At 40.8% G+C, this 22,268-nt stretch overlaps 1 protein-coding gene across 4 annotated transcripts in view; it reads right to left on the reverse strand.

The window, feature by feature from the left end:
- Positions 1 to 22,268, reverse strand: part of unc5a (unc-5 netrin receptor A) — a 143,297-nt gene that overhangs the window by 62,544 nt on the left and 58,485 nt on the right. For all 4 annotated transcript variants that reach the window (XM_067598893.1, XM_067598892.1, XM_067598891.1 and 1 more), the window contains exon 2: positions 8,965 to 9,180. In XM_067598893.1, coding sequence (XP_067454994.1) covers positions 8,965 to 9,180 — 216 coding nt within the window. The remainder of the gene's footprint in view (positions 1 to 8,964; positions 9,181 to 22,268) is intronic.

Here is a 22,268-nt window from a genome sequence, read left to right on the forward strand (position 1 = left end):
CCCTCACAGCATAAAATAGTCCTTTCACTACAGTACCACTATCCCATACCCAGGACACCCTGCAGCTTCTAGTTTAAAAGGGGAGAAAGGCGAGTTGATGTTTGTTTGAGGAGTGTGTAAAATACCTATACTGAAAGTCTCCTTAGGGCCAGATACACAAAGCATTAACTGTCAGCCACTGAGTTCCTCTGCCTATCAAAAATCTCCATGGACTATTTAGCTGTCAGCTCCCTCACTACACCTCCCAGCTCCACTATTTTTAAACAAATTGGAGCAGAGCAGGTGTTGATTGACACCACAAACTCCCACTCTGTCTCCCTCTGTCAGGATAACATTCGCGTCTTCCATTTCCGAGGGATGCGGAGGTAAGTTGAAAGATAAAATTACATTACAGTAAATGTAAAATGAGAAAGTATCAAAGTTCATTGCCTATAATCAAAATAGCAAGGCAGGTAAGAAAGTTTAGTGACTCCTTTCTGCTTCATCCTGAATCCCACCATGTTAAAATGGCACATTTTGAAGCACATTGTGAAATCCAAGCACATTTGCAACTTTGGCCTCTATTTGCTCAGCACAAGGGCAGTACAAGTGGCTTGGGTAATGCATGTGCTGCATTTCATTGCAGCATACAGACCACATTTTATTCAGATGTCTCGGTTAGGGCATGGAAAGCTCAGAACTATGGCTAGACAGATCCGAGCAAATATTTCCAAGTAGTTCTGATTTCCAAGCCACTTTTCCACAAAAAAGGTGCACAAACTAGTGTGTGTGGCTTTGGAAATGTAGTTTAAAATGCATTTAGAAATTGTTATTCCTACTCCAAAGCTAACATGTACCATGAAGCAGAAAAGAAGTAGCAATCCATTATTATTGTTAACATGGTGAATTCAATATGATTATACAAACTGACACCTTTCTTGCACATACCAACTGCACACACACACACACACACACAACAACAAGTGCAGGATTGACTGTATTGATAGCATGTCTGTCTGTACCAGACAGGGTAAATAAATTACTTGAACTGTTGTGAGAGAAAGAACCACTAAGACTGCACAGTGCTTTCCAACTTCCCGCAAGAGCACAGCTTTTGTGAGATTGACAAATGCGAAATTACTTCAGTGAAAGCAAAGCACGAGGCTGATGCCGGATATGTTTTGGTGGGAGGACAAAGGCTGTGCGCGTGGGAGATTGGAATGCCAGCATTGTTGTTTGACAAATGGTAATTATCATTTTTTCACTTTTGTTCCACTAATTGCAGTTAATTTTGAAATTCATTATTCCTGCATGTCAAGTCCAACTTCAAAAGGAACGGACCCTATGTACTGCAAAATTCAAAATAAAAATACGACTCACACAAAGTCGCAGATACTAACGCCTTGATTCAACTGGGGCACAGCTACGTCGCGGTTTTGTTCCATCCTCTGCATGGCGTCATACCCCACCGGGAGCGTTTTGCTCAGGCAGCGCCAGAGAGAAAAGAGCCACCCTTCCACCTGGAGAGGAAGCCAGAGACCAGGGTAGTCATGGCAGCAGTGGTGTCATAAAATCTTGTGATTTTCCACTTCTAAGATCAACCTCTCGTGGTGACAAATATCCTCTGACCGGCTGACTTCTAGCCTGGTGCCACCGGTTATAACGTAATGTTGATGTAGTGAAGTGATATACAATCGGGGGTCTACACAGGGTGTTTAGTTTTGAAAATTGGCCGATACTCTATTGTTTTTCCTGTGTCTGACTTCCTGCCCGGCTCATCTGCTCTTTGCAGCTTGACACTGCTTCCATCAAAAACAGACTAGTTGCGTATGTTTAGCAGAGAGCTGCTTCTGGGACACTTCTGAAACACGTTGTGGAGCGTCTAGTGGGATCACAAGCATTTGGAAAGAGTGGCCGCGATCAGCTCCAGTGGCTGCGCTGATCTCAGCTGGAACGTGACGCAGACGCCCTCAGTGGAATCGAGCTGTAAGAAGCGTGGCCTTTGTATGAATCTAGCGGTGAGATCAATCAGCACAGCTGGTTTGTTTTTAATGCCTCGCTTTACTCCCACTGCTCCAAACACAGTTGCAGTTGTCTCAAGGCCAGACAAACACAGGCCTCAATTAAATCTACTTTGACTCCCGTCTCACTCTCAGGTGTGCTGATGTGCTGTGAGAAAGGTATTGGCTCCACACTCACACCCACACACACACACACACACACGCATGCACGCACGCACGCACACATGCACATAAACACACACAGACTCAGACACTGTGCTGACCTGCCCGAGAAGCCTAATAGAACACGTTGGCAGATGTGTCACGGGAACAATTCACCTTGCCATCTGTTTTTCGGTGCTCCATCGCCACATCCTTTCCCCTCCGTCCCGCAATCAAGGACAGGATGAAATACAAGTCCCATTATGGGGAGGCAGCTAATAACGCATTATCAATTAGTCCCCTTGGCTACTGATCAATGCTTAGCAGGTGGTACAAGGCCATTTCATTCATTTAGGACTATATTGTCCTCTTCCCCCTGATTCTCTTATTTCCTCTTCTCTTCATTAGATCCTGGCTTGCAGGTCTGTGAGCTTTTGCTTAAATTGCAGCCGGACAACTCTTCAATATTCCATTAAAGATCATGTTTAATCACTTTTGTGCAGCAGCAGCACAAAATGACAGCGAGCTGCTTGCTGCTTTCACATTTTCACATCTAAATGTCACTCATGTAAAGGGACCTCCTGTAAGTCTCATGTAAAGGTAAAAGTATTTATTTGCATCGATGTTGTTGACCTATACAGGAGAAGAAAAGAAAAGTTGAATACAGGGAAAGAGAGAGAGGAGAGTGGGTGGAAGTTGGTGTGAGAGAGGTGACTGGCTGCTATAATACCACAGATAAGTATTGAGGTATTAAAATAAAGGTTACAGATCATTTCAGCTAAGCCTAGCTTATCTCCCCCTTAGATCAGAAATTAAATATGTCATCACATTACAATCCAGGATCTAGTCAATCAGAAAATACATATTTTATACAAATGAATCCTCGCTGGTTTGCAGAGGCAGGGGTTAGCCCTGTGGTGCTATAACACATTATTAGTTCTATTCAGAAAGTGATAGATGGTTTTAAAAGATTTACTGACGACGTCATCCGCGGTATTTAGACTTCAAAGGATTGATGGAGGACAGGTGCTGATGCTGATAAACCTCAGGGTTATAGGGCAGGGTTATATATATATATATAAAGTGATATATGGAGTGATAAAAAAATAGAATATTAAGGAGTTCATTAATAATGTGTATATGAGTCCACTCCAAACTCTGGAATCTACTTTCATAAAGTACAAGGCAAATATGTAGAGCTTTATTATTTTCTTCATCATCTTCTGTTTTCATTGTAGGAGCCTTGTCGACAACCGGTTCAATCAACAAAGAAAATATAATCTCTCCCCATCTATATAAAGCAGTTGCTGCGGTTTATTGAAATAGGAATGTGAAATGCATGTATTTTCCACCTGAGAAGGTTTGCTGCAGGGGTGACAATGCGGTGAATAGATCAAAATCGTTTCCATCAATGCTGGAAGATGAAATGCAAACACAATCAAATCAGTCTGGTCCATACAGCAATCCTCTGCTCAAATGCCAATCTCCTTTCTCCTGATCATGTGTCTGATGAGAAATCATAGTGCGGGAGAATCTCCTAATCTATGCAAACACACTGTCAGCATTGATTTGTTCGGAGGGGATATGTCTTTATTAGGCCTCGCCAGACATCTTCATTTCTTCTGTTCTATAAAGGATGACCTGGGAGAGACACAGAGCCGGCCGGGGCTTTGGAAGCAGTCACAGCCATAACAATTGAGATAAGTTACTGAGGACAGGTAATGAGAACCGATAGACTCGAGGATGAATCGATATCGGACATTGATACCAGGAGAGGAAGGACAAATTGTGACATCTCTTTCCTTTTCCATGTTCAAAAGAGCTTTTGAGACAAGTGGCCCTGAGTATGTGTGTGTGTCTGTGTGTAGATTTGTGGTGAGGTAATGCTGGTGTGTGTGTGTGTGTGTGTGTGTGTAGGTGGGTGTCCATAGCGTGCAGACAACACAAAGGTGTGTCAGTAACAATAACTGTAACTCTGCACTACACACAGTCAACTGGAGCAGCTCTTTTGTCTTTCCTGCACTGAATCAGTTTCAATAAACAGACCTGTGTGATGAGGGCAGAGGTCATATCTGCTCTAGATGGTTATCCACATGTCATGTTTTCTACCTTCTAAGCCTTGAATACTGAGCAGTCGGACTGAAACATGTCTTGCACTTCAGAGCTGGGTCAGTTATTAATTTAAACCCTTCCAGTTACTTTGACGTTTGGCCGGGTCTGCTGGGAGTGAACATGGATGAGGTTTGCTGAATATTGCCTCTGCTGTGCTGGGCCGGATCAGTTAATCTCTAAAACAACCGCATTTCTGATATTGCTTCTACTCGGCTCTGCCGCGTGAAGGTGAAGGGATTATCGATTACGGCTTCCATTCTATTTGATCAGTTTGTTTTTCCTATTTGATATCTTTTAGTAATAAAAACATGCACTGGAATCATTAGGACTGTGGGAATCCTTTGACATTCTCAGCAACAGATATGACAAAAGGCAAAGAGAAGTTGCTTCAAGTATGCTGGTGATCAGGTATACACTCATAAATAGGAAGTCTAGCTTAACTTTCAACTTATGTCTTAAAGCTAAATCTCAAAATCTGTCACTGCTTTTTAAAATAACCATTCAGATAAGTCATTTCAATCTCTTTATTAAGAAGATCATCTGCAGGAAGAATCACATTTCATTATTTTTGCCTTAAATGCAGATCTTTGTGGCTAGGAGTGGGTAAAATCATCTATCACAGTACATAAGTGATTTTATATTGAATCAATATTGTAGGTTTTAGAAAATAAAGAAGTAATTTATGGATACCAACAGGTATGTATGTCTTTGGTTAATCCAGTGAATTAAACACCTGTCAACACACCCCGAGATGTTAAAGAGAGAGCTACCTCGGTATAAACGGTGTGAAAAAATCTCTCACAGTAGACTAATTTAAATCGTCGCCTGGTGCATCGTCACATTGCTCAGCCCTGTTTAAAGCAATGACAAATTTTACTCTGTTCAACAGATTTAGATGCATAACACTATTAGTTTCAAATGTACCCTTATTCTGCTTCATGCTGTGGCTCTTTATCTTTAATACCATAAGCATCTTGAACTGGGTAAAAGAGCTCTTATATGCGTGCTGCTCCCTCTGCCTGGAACCTTCTGCACCAAGATCAAAAAATTGCTAAAATGTGAATTCAAATCATTGCTGCAGAAACTGGGTGTTCTCTCTTCTGGATAGCATTTTCCATTTTCTATTTTTAGGTTCTTTTAAGTGATAGTTATAGGAGTTTTATGGTTTCAGAGAGCTCTTGGGTTGTTTTGAGATGACATTTATGGTGTTAGAAGTGCATAGCTTTTTAATTCTGATTTTGTGGCCTATTTTGTGTCTTACGTTATTTGTCTCTAGCTCATTGTTATTGCAGCCGATCTTGGTTCGGGCGCTAATTGAGATTTTTTATGTCAATGAAGCTTACCTGGTACAATTAAGGTTAAATTAAAATAAATAAAACTAACTTCACCTGACATGTTTTAATTGATGTTTAACATGCACCTTAATTGGATTAAGAAAATTCTGTGACTCCAGGGCTTGTGAAATCTTTTCAAACCAATTAAACAAACTCAGAAATGCTAACAGCAGTATTGTTTTTTCTTGATTAAAAAAAAACAAAAAAAACCAAACAACTCACACATGCAGTGACGACCTACTAGCCTAAAAATAGACAGAATGTACACATTTCTGTATATTTCCTGTTATGTACACACGGATAATATATGATTGGCAGTTGTAGATGTCTACTTCTTATTGCTTAATCAAACTGGAACTGTTGATGGGCCACTCATTCATCAAAGACTGAAGAGAGAGATTATCATGTTGAACAGAGGACAGCAGAACAAATGTGCACACCATCTCCAGCAGTGACTCTTGACTCTGATGTGTCTACATGCCGTTTCCATTATTTTCTTGTTGGAATTAAGAGCATTAACTCTATCCAAAGCTCTACTCTTCATTTACATAACAAAGGAACAAGAATCCTTTGTGAGAATCCCAATCAGTTTCAACAAGCCAGCGAATAAAACTGAGGCTGATATCTCAGAAGCTTCTTGACCGTTGCTGGCTGGTCATACGGGTGAATAGTATTTACATATCTGTCTTTGTTGATGGAGAAAACAAATGTGGATTCTGTTCAACGCAAAGCACGAGCAGAGAAAAGTGCTCCGGCTCAGGTAGGAAATTTGTCAAACTTCCTCTTGGAGAAACGGGCTATTTTGAGAAGGTGATTTTTCACTGTAACACTGGGTATAAATTGTCAATCAATTTTTGTCAACTTGGGTATGTCTCAAAACTCCTCATTTCTCCCTCCTCAAGGCATGATGTTGATATCAGGCAGCTTCTGGTGTGACAGAAGTCCTGGTTGCTTGGCAACAGGTATGAGTTTAGAGTCCAGTGTGACTGTGACGACCAGGGTGAGAGGACAGCCTGACAAGCCTGTACTGCACACGCACACACACACACACACAGCTTTACTGCAGCTAGATGTGTGCTCCTCACATGTTTCTTGCAGGAAGGGGGGATTAGAGGGAACCATCAGTAAACTCCTCAGGGCAGTGCTGACATTAAACAGCACAAGTGTTTGAGAGATCGATGTGGGTACCTTAGAGCAGCCATACCTCTTGACAACCACGTGTCCTTCATAACTGCGCGGCCCCACATGTGACACATTCATCATCAAAGGCAGCGGGACCACAGAGTGATGTGGAATGCTGCGAGGAGGCCTTGGAACTTCACAGGGTATCTAAAGACGGAGTCCTCGTTACTGTAGGAGTCTGTGGCACCCAGCACGACAGATTTGTTTCATAGACAAATAAATGCTGACTATAACGGCTCATAACCACATGGCAAATGGTCCATCATCATTAAATGTTGGCAGAGTAACGTCGCATTGGTAATGTGATGTTCCCATAAACTCTGCAGTTTATGGGGCACATCGTGTTCTTTAGCTATTGAGAAAACACAATTCATATTCACCGTATCAAAGCTAGGCAGCCGACTCCACAATGTCACCCATTGCGGGCTGCAGCATCCTACAGGAAAGGCGAGCATTTGCAAGAAAAAAAACAATAAAATAATTACGTAATATGTCAGGCTCTAAATATGTGGCTCAACATCACTTGCAGCTAGTAGATTTTCATCCGTTACTCAGAACTTCTCACAATCCAAAACCACAATCCCCTAGGATTGCTGCTTTTGGCAAAGCTTTTAATTTGTCTCACTCCTCCTCAACAACTTTATATTGAACAAGACTGTGAGAAGCTGTGACAGCAGAACTGTTAATGAAACAACACAAGGAGGAAGAAGGCTTTGGGAACTGATCAAATTTTATCAGTGTTAACTCACTGACTTTCTTCTTAATGATCTAAATTCACAAGCACTCCACTGTGTGTGTTCACTTTCTGTTTCTCAAAACAGAACGACAACTTTTCATATTCTTGTGTTACCAGAGAGAAAAATGTCTCCAGCATCCAAAACTACACCTGATACACGAGTTGACACAAATCCAACAACTGAACTCTTTGGATGAGTGACAGCAAGGTTGTGACATGACATGCGCAGAGTATTCGGCTTTTCCTCCACCTGTAGTCATTGTTCTCACAGAACAGTGACACAAACTAGACTCTGGAAATACAGCAATATTTGAGTCATTTCTAAACTTCTGATGTGCACTTCAGCTACAAGGAAAAAGATCCAATACTGCAGAGAACCGAAGCTCAAATCACTCACCATGCCTTCAAGTCACTTGCACAGCGGAGAATTTATTAAAAAAATAAAAAAATAAAAAAATCCTACGTTTTGTTTTATTGAAAAAAGTGCAGACATGGGAGAGGACAACTCAGCACGCACGCCGATCAAAGCCTCAGTGTGGGAGGATATTTGTGTTCATTCGTAAACCAGATCAGAAATTCTCACCTACTTAAGTGTCAGGTTGAATCAACAGTTACCCCCATGACTGACAATTTTTGCCTACAACTGGGGAGCTGCTGCATATTAATTCCAAACCCCGAGGACCAGATTGATAAAATATTAGCACTGTGAGCTCTTTATCTAAAAAAACAAAGAGGCAAAGTGTTGTTATGATACATCCTGCTTACATTTCCTTTCAGATCTTCCTGCTTTAAACACCTCCTCTCTGTGATTTTGTGTGCAGACACTGATGGGTGTGTATTTTTTTTGTTTTCTTGGCTGTTGTGTCCATTATCCTTTTTTTTATGCACATATTTGTTATATGCCTACAAATCTGAGCTTGCATTTGCTGTGTGTGTGTGTGTGTGTGTGTGTTCCTGCTCCCCAGAAAACCTGTCATTTCCACGTTTCTCATTCCCAATCAGTTGTCAGTCTGTGAATGGGTGGTTTGAATTTGCAGATCGCTGCTGAATCACACCACATCAGTGTCATACATGTTTATGACACTGATGGCGGAGGCGGGGGATTGCGGCACAACAGAGAGAGAAAAACAAACAGGTCTCCAAGGTGATCGAGAATATTTCTGAGACTGAAACCAATGTGCTTATTATGAGACTGGCAGGCTAAATAGGCAGGAGGATGAGCCAAGAGCCTGATGGAGCACAGTAATCACTGGCAAATTGCGAACCTTAGTTTCAGCACGCAAACACTTTACATAATGTATCTATGGAGTCGCTCGTATCACACGTCTGTAACAAACAGCATCCAAAAACACTGCTCATCCCAGCTGGAAAAAAAAAAATGCTCAGGAGGTGCCCAATTTCAGCCAAAATTAAATGGAAATTAACGATTCAGTTGGAAGACAGATTGTTTTGCGTGTACCTGTGGCTGGGTCGACATTCCGCTCAATCAAGTGGTCGTCCTGGTGGACCCACTCGCCGTTGCACTTGAAGTAGATCTGCGTGGCCGGGGTGGAGCGACAGGTCAGAGTGACCGGCTTGTTTTTCACGATGTACTCGTCCTCCGGCTCCACCAGGAAGTGAGGTAACAGGTCCGAGAAGGCGGCAGGAAGTGCTGCTGTGGCGGCGTGCTCGGAACCTTGGAGAGTAAAAAGAAACAGGGATTTTAGATGGATGACAAATAAAAAAAAAAAAAAAAAAAAGAAGCTTTCAAGTCTTTAAGTTGTCACCAAGGCAGGAGCTGAACCTTTCTGCTCTGCTGTTGTGACGGCTTGACTAGTGAATGAGAATGCAGAAGAAACTCAAATATCTAATGCAGAGATTTAGCGTCCTTGGTGAATTGAAACTCATACATATGCATATATAAAAAGGCAGAAGAAGACAGATGGACAGAGAGTGAAGAAGAGAGAGGGAGCTGTATGGGGGAAGACTTGGCAGTGACAGAGCTTGGCCTTGTGTGCTCTTGGCTGGGTCGGAGAGGTAGTGAAGTCCATGTCTTTACTCCAGCTCTTAATCATGGCCCTTTAACATCACTGCTGATGGACCGGCAGCCATAAATCCTATCTCAGCGACTAGGCCACTACACAGTGTGTTATACGGCTCCTCAACCAGGTCTCTATCCGCATTAGGTTAGAGATGACTGACAGCTAGACAGCCAGTTTACTTAAAATCACACCCTATATAGATGCTATTTTTATTCCTCCAGAATCTGATATGACAAATAGGAGACATCTCCACTGTGCGGAGATACAGGAGCTGTCCTTCAGGGGTGACAACGCTACGATTTACAGCAAAAGTTTTACGCTCGCTGAAAAATGTTCGACACAAACGCTGAATGACACGACGGAGCCTACAGCGCACACATCCTTCCCGCGTGAACACTGTTTCTCTCTCTCTAAACATATTAGCCTTGTAGTGAGAGATAGCGAAAGGACACACAACGGAGTAGAAAGAGGGAAATAACCTCTTTACACCGCCGACACTCAGGGGAGACCAGTAAATCCCAAAGTAAAACCCCTTTAAAAGGAGTGCAATATTAATTTACTGCCCTGAATCCAATATGGCTGACAGAACAGACATTAACAACCTTCTCCATCACTCCCTGTGCAGCAGGAGAGGATGGGAGTCCACATCTCTCATAATGAAACGGCAACACTCACGCTGACCTTTCTCTCCTCTCTCTCTCTCCTCCTTTGTTCTTCCTTGCGGCTTGCTGATGCCTGGGTCAGGGATAATATTACATTGCGTCATAAACACCATCTTTGGATAAAGACATTATCTGTCAGTCCCCCTCCCACTACACATTGTATTAATGTCTCTCTTTCTTCTTCGTTTTTTGCCGTTACCCTTGTGTGCTTAGTTGCTAATTTATCAGGATGAGATACAGTGAAGCAAGCCACCGCCGCTGCTGCAGCTGAACCCCATTAATGTTTCGTGTACATGTTTAACTCTTAATGAAAACTAAATGTTCTGTATCCAATGAAGGACATACATCACTTGCTGACACTTTGCCTTTTTTCCCCATTTTCCCTTATTGCAACACATTTGCAGAGAAGAAAATGTCATTAACGTGGCAGCTCCCAATTCAGGACAACACAACCGCCTGACATTATTTACTATGTATGCGAGTGTGTGTTTCTCATCTCGTGGTGTCGAGGAAAAGGCCACAGTTCATCATGAATAGTGGGCATAATTGCTCTAACGGAGAGCTAAAACTTTGCTAATAAACAGTGTGGGACCAGTAGGTCAGGTTGTTTGAAAGTGTGCTGGTCCTAATGACGGCCGATTCTTCTAATGGGCCGGCTTCCTGCTTTGTGACCACAGCCATTAGCCGGTTGGACTGACCCTCTGTACTCCCGGCAGACTGAAGACAGCTCACTAAAACAGTGGGCGAGACTCACCTCACACCTGCCAGGTTAATCATCTCATAGAGGACAGATGATGTTGAAACAGAGAGTGAAAAGCAAAGCCACCCGAGACACTGACAAGTCACGAGAACAGCTTGATGAACTTCTGATGTTGTTAACTCACCGCTGCCTTCTGATTTACGGGGGCTTCACATTCAATGTGAACCCTTCAACTTCTGATGATGTTTCCAATTTGTGTTTGTGTGTGCATGCTTGTGTGTGTCACAACGGATGGAGGTTAGTCTTCCATTTTAGTACGTGCACTTTAGGTTAATGAGGTTAAACACGTAATTTCTTTAGAGAAGTAAATTGTCATTTTATGGGAGGGCATTCTAGTCACGCACCGCTTTATATCAAACCCATAATGGAGGGCTGATGCGTAGTAAATTGGCTTAGATTATTGTCACGAAACAATGTACTTCAAAGTCAATGTGCACACACCCACGCACGCGCGCACCCACACACAAACACACACAGGGAGTATCAGCCACTTAACAGACTCCTTGCGGGTCAATGCACAAATCAAATAGACATACAGCAGCACTATGGGCACTGCATTAGATTCCACTGAATCTGATTGGCTAAAGCAGCCATTAATTGACAAATGCGTCCAGGTCCATTGCCACATTGTTGTTTGTGTGTGAACAAAACAAACAGGGTGCTAAATGTCTCCCTTGCTGATCATAGACCAAATGAAGATTAACTGATAGAATATCCTGGATGGGTTACTGCGGCCCAATATCCATTACCTAACTCTGCGGCCGTCAGCACAGTTTCACACATTATCATAAATAGAAACAAGAAGATTCATTTCCATTCTTGTACTTTTCAAAAGAGACGTATTGGGTTGTGACCCGATATTTGTCTTGCAGCTGCTATTCTCTCGAGAGACAGTTCAACTGACCTAAAACACGCTAAACCACACACACACACACACACATAAGAATGATCACAACAAGGGTGCACCAGCTGCCAGTGTGCTGAGCCATGATGTCCAGGGCAGATTTCCTGCAGCACACAGACCCCAGTGTCTCATCTGTCCAGCTGACCACGTCAACTCCCAAGTCAGGCACCCACCAAGTCCACAAGAGGAAGAGATGATAAAGTGGTAATGGTGCCGTCGAAAGCGCTTCGAAATATATTCAAGTTCATTCCTGCGAATGCTGTAACTGTACACGTACACACCACTGCATTTCAAAAAAAAGCAGACAGGATTAGCTTTTCACACGTGTTGCAGATTTATAAACATACTTTGTTACCATCTATCTCCAATATTTTACAATGATTTTGACTTACTGTATCGTTTTCTAGGAGTAGGGTGTCTTTTTTTTGGTGCATATACACAAATCTCAAGTCTCATTCTGAAATTAAATGCCTTCCCTCTTCTATCCTCACTTCTCCTCTGCTAGTGTCAGTGTTCCATGAACTGTCGACTTGTGTTATCACCGTTTGTAAAATAAGCATTTATTTTTTAATTTCACTCCTTATTATCTACTTGGAGAACAGAATTGCTGAATGCAACGCAGTATGAGGATGTCAGCAGGGAGAAAACCGTAGCTGGAGAGAAAATAACCCTCTTTTGTGTTTCTCCCTCATGGCTACAACACATCGTGTGCCCTTTGGAGCCAATTACAATTTTTTTTTTTTTTTTTTTTTTTTTTTTACAACGTCATGTCCCCGAAGGAAAGCATCATTGAGCAATCACTGGGCATAATTTACATCACAGTGATGAACAGCAGCTATAACAAGTGTTTTATGACACCATCAGCGCCTTACAATGTCCTCTGAAATTAATTCAATTAAAATTACTATCCAGAATATTAAACCATTTCATGTTTAGCCACCATTAACAACAAAGCCCATATCAAATTTGTCACAACCACTTTGTTGGTTGATGTTTTTCTTTGCAGTGCTCCAGTCTGCACAAGTGGACCTTCTGGTTCCTTTTAAAGCATTGAGCAATCACTCTAAACATTATGTATATTCAGAACATCACAGTTCTGGCAATAGAGGTGTTGTTCATGTATAGTTAGAATAGCTATCAATAAGCCTCTGACAACATTAACATTGAGAGTGATCAAACACAGGCAAAGAAATAGAAATGGGATGTGTTAAAAAAAAAGAAGGCTCCATCCACCATCATATATAATCTGGAGCGCCGCTGACTGATGTATGTTTGTCTCCAGATGACAAATATTTACTCCTCCACATGTCTGCAATTCAAAATACATTTTTCAATGAGACAACCACGCTTCGACGAGCACTCCTTCAACCACACACGCACTCTGTCAAATATACCGTGCACACACGTACACATTCAGGAAGCTGAAACGCACACACAAGAAGCTTAAAAAAAAAAAACCCTAAAAAACACACGCATGTAAACGAAATATGGACCGCATGCATGCAAACAGGCAAAAAGCAGCACAACAAACAGCTTTGTCTTTCAATCAATGAGAGATGCACAATTATGCATGCATATAAAAACGCAGGTTTACACAGAATTGCTCAAAACGCCTACGAATTCAGATGCAACTGCAATATGCCTGGTCATTAAGGTTGGTCTGGAAACAATCAATCACTGGCAGTGAAAATTCACTTGTATGGAAACGGCTGAGATGCATTAAATAAACATGCAGGAGAGATGGCACACATAGCAACCTAAACTTCATCAAAGCACATTTGTATCCATGGTGGAAGGAGGTGGGGAGATTAAAAAAAAAAAAAAAAAATCAGGCATTGAAGGACAGAAGGAGAGGAGGGGAGGACGGGGGTGAATATGTAAATCATTCTAACACATGCCACATGTGATGTTATTACAATCTTCCTCCGTTTAAATGAATAGAAAATTGGCTGCTAAGCATGTACATTGATGCAGGGCTGTACATCTGTGCGCATATATTAATTCAAGATACTAATAACACGCTGCCTACAGTGTTCCCCAACGAGAATATTTCCATGAAAAATGCACTCAGGAGGTTTGGGTCACATTGTCAACATTGAGAATTGCCACCGAAAGCTGACAACATGAATCATCTCAACTCAAACAGACAGCACTTAAATGGTGGGTTTTTTTTTTTTGAGTAATGTCATTAAACAGCACAAATGACACAAGGAAGAAAAGTTTGAGCTGTTAGTTGTGTACATACAGCGCTGAGCAACACTATTAATGAGCCTTACACCTTTGAACAGGAGCGTACACATCTGCTTATTCTGGTGTGTTGATCTTATTTATTAATTTTTCCTGTCATCTATTTGAAGCAACACCTCAGCGGGGGACGGGGGGAGGGGGAGGGGGGAGTCCAAGCAGGGAAGCAATTCGGCGCCGTCTACCTTTGCCACCAGCGCTGACACTCCGACACCTTTGCTTTGTTCGCCTTTCAAGGCGACGGCGTCTTGAAAGGCAGATTTGCCTTGAAACCTATGAGACCATTTTTAAGTTTCTGTCAGTGTAAGAGAACTGATATTTTAGAGAGCCGTGTGTAAGCGAGAGAGCCTGTGAGTGCGTGTGTGGTGGTATTTATCTGAGCAAATGTGCGTATTTGTGCAAATGTCTGTGGATAAATGGCTGAATGGGATACTTAACAAGATCAACAGCTGGGAGTCTGAATTTGTGTACATAACAGTAAGAGTGCTAACACGAGATAAATTTATCTTTTTTTAAAAATTTCTATATAGTGAGACAGGTGATTCAGAAACTGCATTCCTATTTTTTAGAAGTATCATTAACAGCGTGTGGACTAAGAGTCTCCAGATTGAAAGAAATATCCATATTCATCTCTCAAGTGCAACAGCTGATGCATTGTCTCCATTCATTTCCAGATGTTTCCAAGGACAATCCAGTTTCATGGCTGAATCATCCTCTCAAACAATCAGTTTTCTATATCAGTGATTTAATCACTGGCTGTGACTCGCCAATAAACTCTGTAGCCTGAGCTGAATAACTCAGTGACTACACTGACTTTGGGTCTTTTGCTCATATTACATATATGCCATCCTCTTTAATTATACATTTTAGTGCATTGCAAATTAAGTGTGAGAGCATTTAGCTGGTTTTTGAAAAAAAAAAGAAAAAAACTTTTTGATCATGGCCTTATATTGGATAGCATCTCTTTAAGAGATGAAGAGCTTAGTTTCTACTGAAAATACATATTTCATACCCAGAGGATGGCGAAGATCAAGTTGCATTATTAGCTAGAAATTTGCTCCTTTGAGTGTTTGAGTCTAAAATTTATTGCTGATCTTCAAAACAGCATATTGAGCAAAGGGGAAAATCACTGATACAAAAACTCACTTAACATCTCTGCTGTGTAAAGCTTAGTTTAGATATTTAATATTTGGTACCCTCAGTTTATAAGGTCATTTCAAACAAGCATCCTGCAGAGGTCCTTAAAAATGAATACATCTCAACAGGCCACAGAATATTTTTTTATGAAATTCACAAAGCACAGTAACAGAAAAAAAGAATAATAGTAATTTTATTTGAGTCCTGTAAAGCCAGCGCAGACACTTGATAGATTTAGCTCAGTTTAGGGGAAGATTCAAAATGCCTTGCTGTAGCAAAAACTCTGGATGTAAATGCTTGAGATTCTTCAAAGCCTCACCTGTTTGACATTTCAGTGCATGCTGTTTTTCAAAAGAGCCACGGAGATTTAAACACATTTTGACTTAATAACTACACACAATCCTCAAAGGAACCGGGGCTGTCAGGAGGGGCAGACGCAGTTGTGCTCTTTGCCATCCAAAGCACGCACACGCTCATGGATTTGTTGTCCCCTTACGCTTAGCCGGAAACGAGGTTATCCAGAAGCAAGTTGATTACAGAACTCGGTGCCAGCATGGGAAGAAACAGAAACGCAGACAGAGAGGGAAAGGAGGCATTCTTAAATCTTTGAAATGGATGTTAGGAAATAATGGGAGGAAGGAGGAAGGAAAAGACAAGAGACAATTTAGATTACCAAGTTAATCCTTTAATTACCGGATATGCCTACAGCTAAAATGAGACGTTTCACACACTGCATTTTACAACTGTGGAACAATTTCAGCTGCACAGTGAGGCAGACTGCCATAATGATCAAGAGCCATAAACCTTAAAATAATGGAATGTCAGTATCGCTGGTAATCTACGTATATTGTCTATGATGCTAGAAAAACTGAACAGAACACTACAACTTGCAATTCAGAGCTGAAATGAAACTCGCTTCATATCCCATTTCTCATATTACAAACATTGTTACTTTGAGAGCTTTACAATTAGATAAAACATGTTCTCGTTCAGCCGGCCTCGCAGCGCAGCGCACTATAGTGCCAAACCTCCTCACAGAAAATACACTACTAGTTTAGGGACCGTCCAAAATAAACAGGTTCAATTTGGCAAAATGACAAACCAGCAAAGGGAGAGTTTATAACTGCTGATGTCGGCAAAGTTATTCAATCTGCTCCGAACGCTTTTGACACAAACTGATGTAAACGTGAGGCCCCTTGCGACAATTGTCAACCACGTCAACCTGCCTATTCCCGTCTCTCCCTCCTCCTCCTCCTCCTCCTCCTCCTCTCATCATTTATCCTCCTCCCAGTAAAGATCTGGGTAGAAAGAAATGGGGGATGACTCGCACCATCTAATTAGTGTGACAGAGCATGGAGGCTCCTCAGAATCAGACAGAGAATTAGAACAACACGAAGATATGATCCATAACAAGGCTGAGATAAAGCATCACCTGTTCAACTCTAATTACTGAAACACAATGCCAGCACCAAGTTTCCAATTTAACAAGCCACCAGCGCTTACTGTAGCGGTCGACACACTATGCTCGCTTACAGCATGCTGTACAGACAAGGAAACACATGCTTAAGTACAGAAGGGAAATCTCACTGGTAGAGAATTTGATTATGTAGTTGCATTAAACCAATTTCTTAATAAGACTAAGACCCCATTTACAACTGGCGTTACAATGTGATCTGTATCTGGAGGATCAACACATGTTAATGCAAGGTGTAAATATGATGTGTTCTTCCAGATCACATCTGGAGGTGGTCAACAAGTCTGACAGCTTCACCTAACTAATTTGTATGCCTAGATCTGATCACAACGTAGGCAGAACTAAGATAACAACACCTTAATACCAGGTGTAAATGAAAGGCCTGTAGATCGGATGTCATTATTGTGTCCAGAAATAGATAGGGCTGTCAATTTTTATTTGAAATTGGAACTTTTGTACTTTTGAACTTGGGGTAAATGACATATTCAAACTGTAATGACCTGTTTCAATTCAAAATTTACCATCTAAATATACTGTATACTGCCTACACTGTCTACAAGCGCGGCAGAGCATGTGAAATTGGCCTTTTGATCCAGCAGAGGGTGTTCTTAAAATTCACTATCAGCTTGACCTATTGCATGCTCTTTGATTTAGTAATCTACCTGGTAACCTTTGATCAGTAAACTAAGCTAATAAAAGAAAAAAAAAAAGAGAAAGACACTAGTGAGCAAAGCTGTGCTGATCAGATAATCCCAACACCAAAGCAAGCAGCGAGAAGCAGTGTGTGGTATTATTTTCGGGGCTGCACCATAGATGGCAAAATTACCAACAAAGATAAGGCTGTCTGCCAACTCTGTAAAAAGCAGCTGCCTTACTCTACTACAACAACAAAATCTGAGGACTCACCAGCTCAGCAGTCAACTGTGCAACCTTGTCTGACTGCCTACTTCAGACACAGTGCAATCTCAAGACACATAGTGCAACTATATGACACCACTCAGGAAAATATAAAGACTATACTGAACAGTAAGACACACTCTGACCACTGATAGATGGACATCACTGGCCATATATGATGAAGACAGCAAATTTGATCTCAGACACATTACACTATATGGGTTGTGTTCAAATTACTTCAAACAAATTAAATTGTTCAAATTTGTCTGAGCTTCATTTTTTGAAAAACAGACATGGGCTTTCTGAATCAACTGTTTACAATATTAACCATCTTTGTTAGCATGCCAACATTTGCTAATTAGCACGAAACACAAAGAACACAAATGAATGTCATTAGTTCTGAAGGTCTGTAGTCATAAACCAAAGTATTGAGGAAATGAAAACTGATGATGGTGCTAGAAAATCAGTCGGAGGATCACCAAAGTCACTATGATTCATCCTCTGGGCACCATGAATTTCCGTACCAAATTTCACGCCAACTCATATTACAGTTGTTGAGACAGATCACTAAAAACCAAAACCCAAAATCCAAAAACGTCAACCTCATAGTAGCAGGAAAAGTAATTGGGATTCATTCTCTGGAGACCATGAATATTTGTACAAAATTGCATGTCAATTCATCCAGCAGCTGTTAATATATTTCAGTCTGGACCAAAACAGCAGACCAGCTGACCTCGCTATCCCTCTATCATCGTTGCTAAAAATTGTTTTTGCTCACTTAATGATCCATGAAAAACACATAAATATGTAAAGTAATTTCTAACATCCATTCATTTTCTATATCCTCAATGTTTCAAAGGCTTACATCAAATGCCACCTCTTGCTTCTATAATCCATGCATATGAGGAGAATAATAAATACTGCAAGTGTAAGAAATGCAGACATGTGGCAGCAGCATTATCAAAAGACAAACGCATTTACCACAATGTCACATGTTCACAAGTAGCAAAGACACGGATTCCAGAGGCTCCGGACCTGAAAGAGAAATATAACTGAGAATTATGTAGATAAGTGTAAACCTGTCTAGAAATGAAAGACAGAGCTGGTTATCTGATATGACTTTCCCTCCGAAGCAAACCAAAGCACATCTGAACTCTACGTGTGTTTAGGGTATCAGTCGAAGGCAGAAGCAGCGAGCAGAGGGGAAAACTCATTTCAACCTGAACAGTTTTCTGATTATTCTCTCCAATTTTTAATTTTTTTTCTCCCTCTGCTTCCTCCAGTACTCCTGACATCACAACCAAAAGCAAAGACACACTGGTGCCTGTGGTTTAGCAATGCATGAATACAAATCGGTTTTGAAGGAAGCACATCTTTCATTACTCAAAAACACACCTCCTCCTCCATTTCAGGTTAATTTACCTCAAAAAAAAAAGATTTGAGTTTTCTTAGCCAATTTAAGGAAGTAAAATTACATATGAAACACTAACTTTGGTGAATCAAACAAAATCCTGATACAGCAGCCACATGTAAGATTCACACCAGTTTATGCAAAACAACAACTCTGATCCGGATAATGTCCCGTCAAAATCCCAGTGATGGCAGCTGGTTCAACAGCTTAGCCTTCTCACTTTAATGAATATTATCCTCTTTGAGAATGACTCATGTTACTTGGCCTTTATCTGTGCATTGGTAATCACTCCTGTAATCTGTACATGACTCCTCACCTTGTCTTGAACATCAAGAGTGATGAAAATTAAATAGTACCCCTTGAACATACATCCCTGTCCACTGATGACTGAATAATAATAATAATGATACAGACCGATGTGAAGTCACTGCTGACGTCAATGAGGTGAAAATGGAGGGAAATTGCACATTAGGTAAAAAGTAGACCATGCTGCTCGCCAAGAGATCTAAATAAAATAACCTTTTCCTAAAATGGAGCTGATGTGTCTACCTGTTTTTTTTCACCCAGACAGCCCTATTTCTTTTGCTTCAACAACGTTGAGGCTGGTATACAAGAAGGAAGAGGGAAGAGATGGCACCACTCTTGAGCACAGTGCTTGTTCTGCCTTAACCCTGCAGATCAGATGTAATGTTACAGGCCTTAAGCTACTTTAGACTGACTGCTGATGCCTACACAATGTAATTCCCCACACCTGTGACAGACAATTCCCAACACTTCTAACTCCGTAGTCTTGAGAAAATGAAGGCATTGTATATTTCACTTCATCAATATTCCTTTGAAGATATACTATAAAGTGTTTAACAATGAATAGCATGACAGTGTGTTGATAATATTTGAGAACAGATATTACTCAGAGGCGAAAATAGTATTTAAAGGATAAAGCTGCCGTTATTTAATCATTTGGTGAAGTGTCAATAAATCCCATGAAAAGGCCAAAACTAACAATGTGTGGGTTTGTCTCTCAGTACTTTCTGACTTCCCTCCCTGTTTGTAGCATTCAGCCCCAAGAACACTTGTTTCTATTGAAGATATACATTTTTAAAAATGGCCACAAATGTATAACAGCTGGAAACTCAAACAGAAGTAAGTAGGTAAGAAAGAATTATGTCACAAAATGTATTCATGCAATGCTGGTCGATACAGAACACTTATAATCACCAAAGTATTAAGAGTGTTTAAATAAATAAAATGGGGTTTTTGTATTTTGTTCATTTGGCACCATCAATTAATTTTTTGACTTTACTAAGGCTCAGAATGTCCCATCAACATGGTTCATACATCCCTGAAACCACAACAATCTCCTCTGTCCATACATAGATAGTTGTGCTGTATTATAAAACCTCTGTACATAAAGACAAAAATACATTTCCATTTTTAGTTTTTTCCCATAATAACTGTCCTAGAGCATGTATAGTACTACTCACATGAAAAAATGGCATTTCTGAATAGCCTAACTTGTCCTTAAAGAAGACATGGGAGACACATTTAACGACTATGCCATGAACCTATAAATGAAGGAAACACAAAAACTAAAAGGGTTAATATAGTTTTTGGAACACAATGGAGGTCTATGGCACAGAGGAACAACTGCATTGGGCTATGGCTGCACAGACAATACTTGTAAGTCAATTAATTGTTGGTTTTACTCTTTTCATGGAGTTTGTTGACAATAAGAAAAATATAGAATATCACAGACTTTATATTCTTTATTCATTTATTTCATAAAACTAGCAATACCACAATACAAAAACACTCAATTAAAACGTAAACCTGCGTTAAAATATTTATGTCAAAAGTTAAAAAAAAATCATTTTGTGCAATGGTCCTGTTTGTGGTGTTAAATTATTAATGTAACATACAAGCAGCATTGTGACTGATCCAGGTGGTGCTACAGCTGACTACTTGATATACCATTGGGTATATCAAGCCTCTCTTCTGGGGTTTTCAGATGTGTTTCATGTGACGTCTTATTCCGCAAAGTAACCAGTGAATACAGTTGTAAAGGTGAGACAATGGAGATTTCCAGCAACCATACTGGTACTTGAATAAATGTACTTAGTTACTTTCCACCAGTCACAGGGACAAGAGGCTGCTTGTGTCTGAGCTAGATAAGCAGTGCACAGCGATCCTTTTCCTGTGCCGTTTCAGCAACTGATGATCTTCTGACAGATGATGTGATGAGGTGGGACAGCAACGCTACGCTGCTAATAACACCTCTCCACAAATAAGGGCTGAAGGCATGCACCGTCTGATAACAAGAGAGCTGCACTCATTGTACAGAAGATCCTTGGAATTTTAGTCTGTATATAATAACATCAGCTGCTTTGCTTCTTTGGGGCACTTGCTGAAATAATTTTTCTTGTTACCAAATCACCATAAACTCGTCTATTTCTGAACGATTAGCAGTCCAGTGCTCACATATCTGCTCATATTCTGCACTCTTTGTAAATGTATTGTCACTGTCACTGTCAGTACAACAAAGTCCTCAATGTGGTTTTGACACAGACCAAGCAGAAGCAGGCTCAACTGACACTGAGGGAAAATGAATTCATCAACACAATGGTCAGCTTCTTTTTTTCTCCCACTCACATCTGCAGAGGGGTTACGGCTTCCTGCACAATACACAAATTCCTCAAACTGTCCTTGAGATCCTCCCACTGAGAGTTGTGCCGTTCAATCTGTCATCTATGTATTGTGAATACCTAAAAAAAACCCACTATGAGGACAAAGTCAGCATGTTTGCTTTGTTATTATAGCGTACATGTTGAGCACGGTAGACCTTTCTCCCGAGTTTCCCCTCAAAAATAACCGGTCTGGGTTTTTCCTCCTCCCTGCTTTCCTAAATCCATAAAGAGCCTTGATGGCCACGCTCTACATTACAGAGACAGAAATGGCTTCCACATCCAACCCAATAATGCGCATGAACAATAGCAAAGCATTAGGTGACTGGCAATAAATATCTGAAAAGAGGCACTTTGCTCCTGGAAAATATACCAATAGAATTTAAGCTATCAGTCTAGTGGAGACATCTTATCGAGGCTGTCGACCAATGACTATAATAGTGTGAAGAATAGAGGGAAGTGCTTTAACGGTGAGAGAGATCATTATCTAAATTAATAAGAACGCTTTTTATAAATTGAGTCAGCGTACCACCTTGTTCTTTCCTGTATGCAGCATAGAAAAGAGTCCTAGT

The sequence above is a fragment of the Thunnus thynnus genome, chromosome 9 (genome assembly GCF_963924715.1).
Source record: "Thunnus thynnus chromosome 9, fThuThy2.1, whole genome shotgun sequence".
NCBI classification, from domain to species: Eukaryota; Metazoa; Chordata; class Actinopteri; order Scombriformes; family Scombridae; genus Thunnus; species Thunnus thynnus.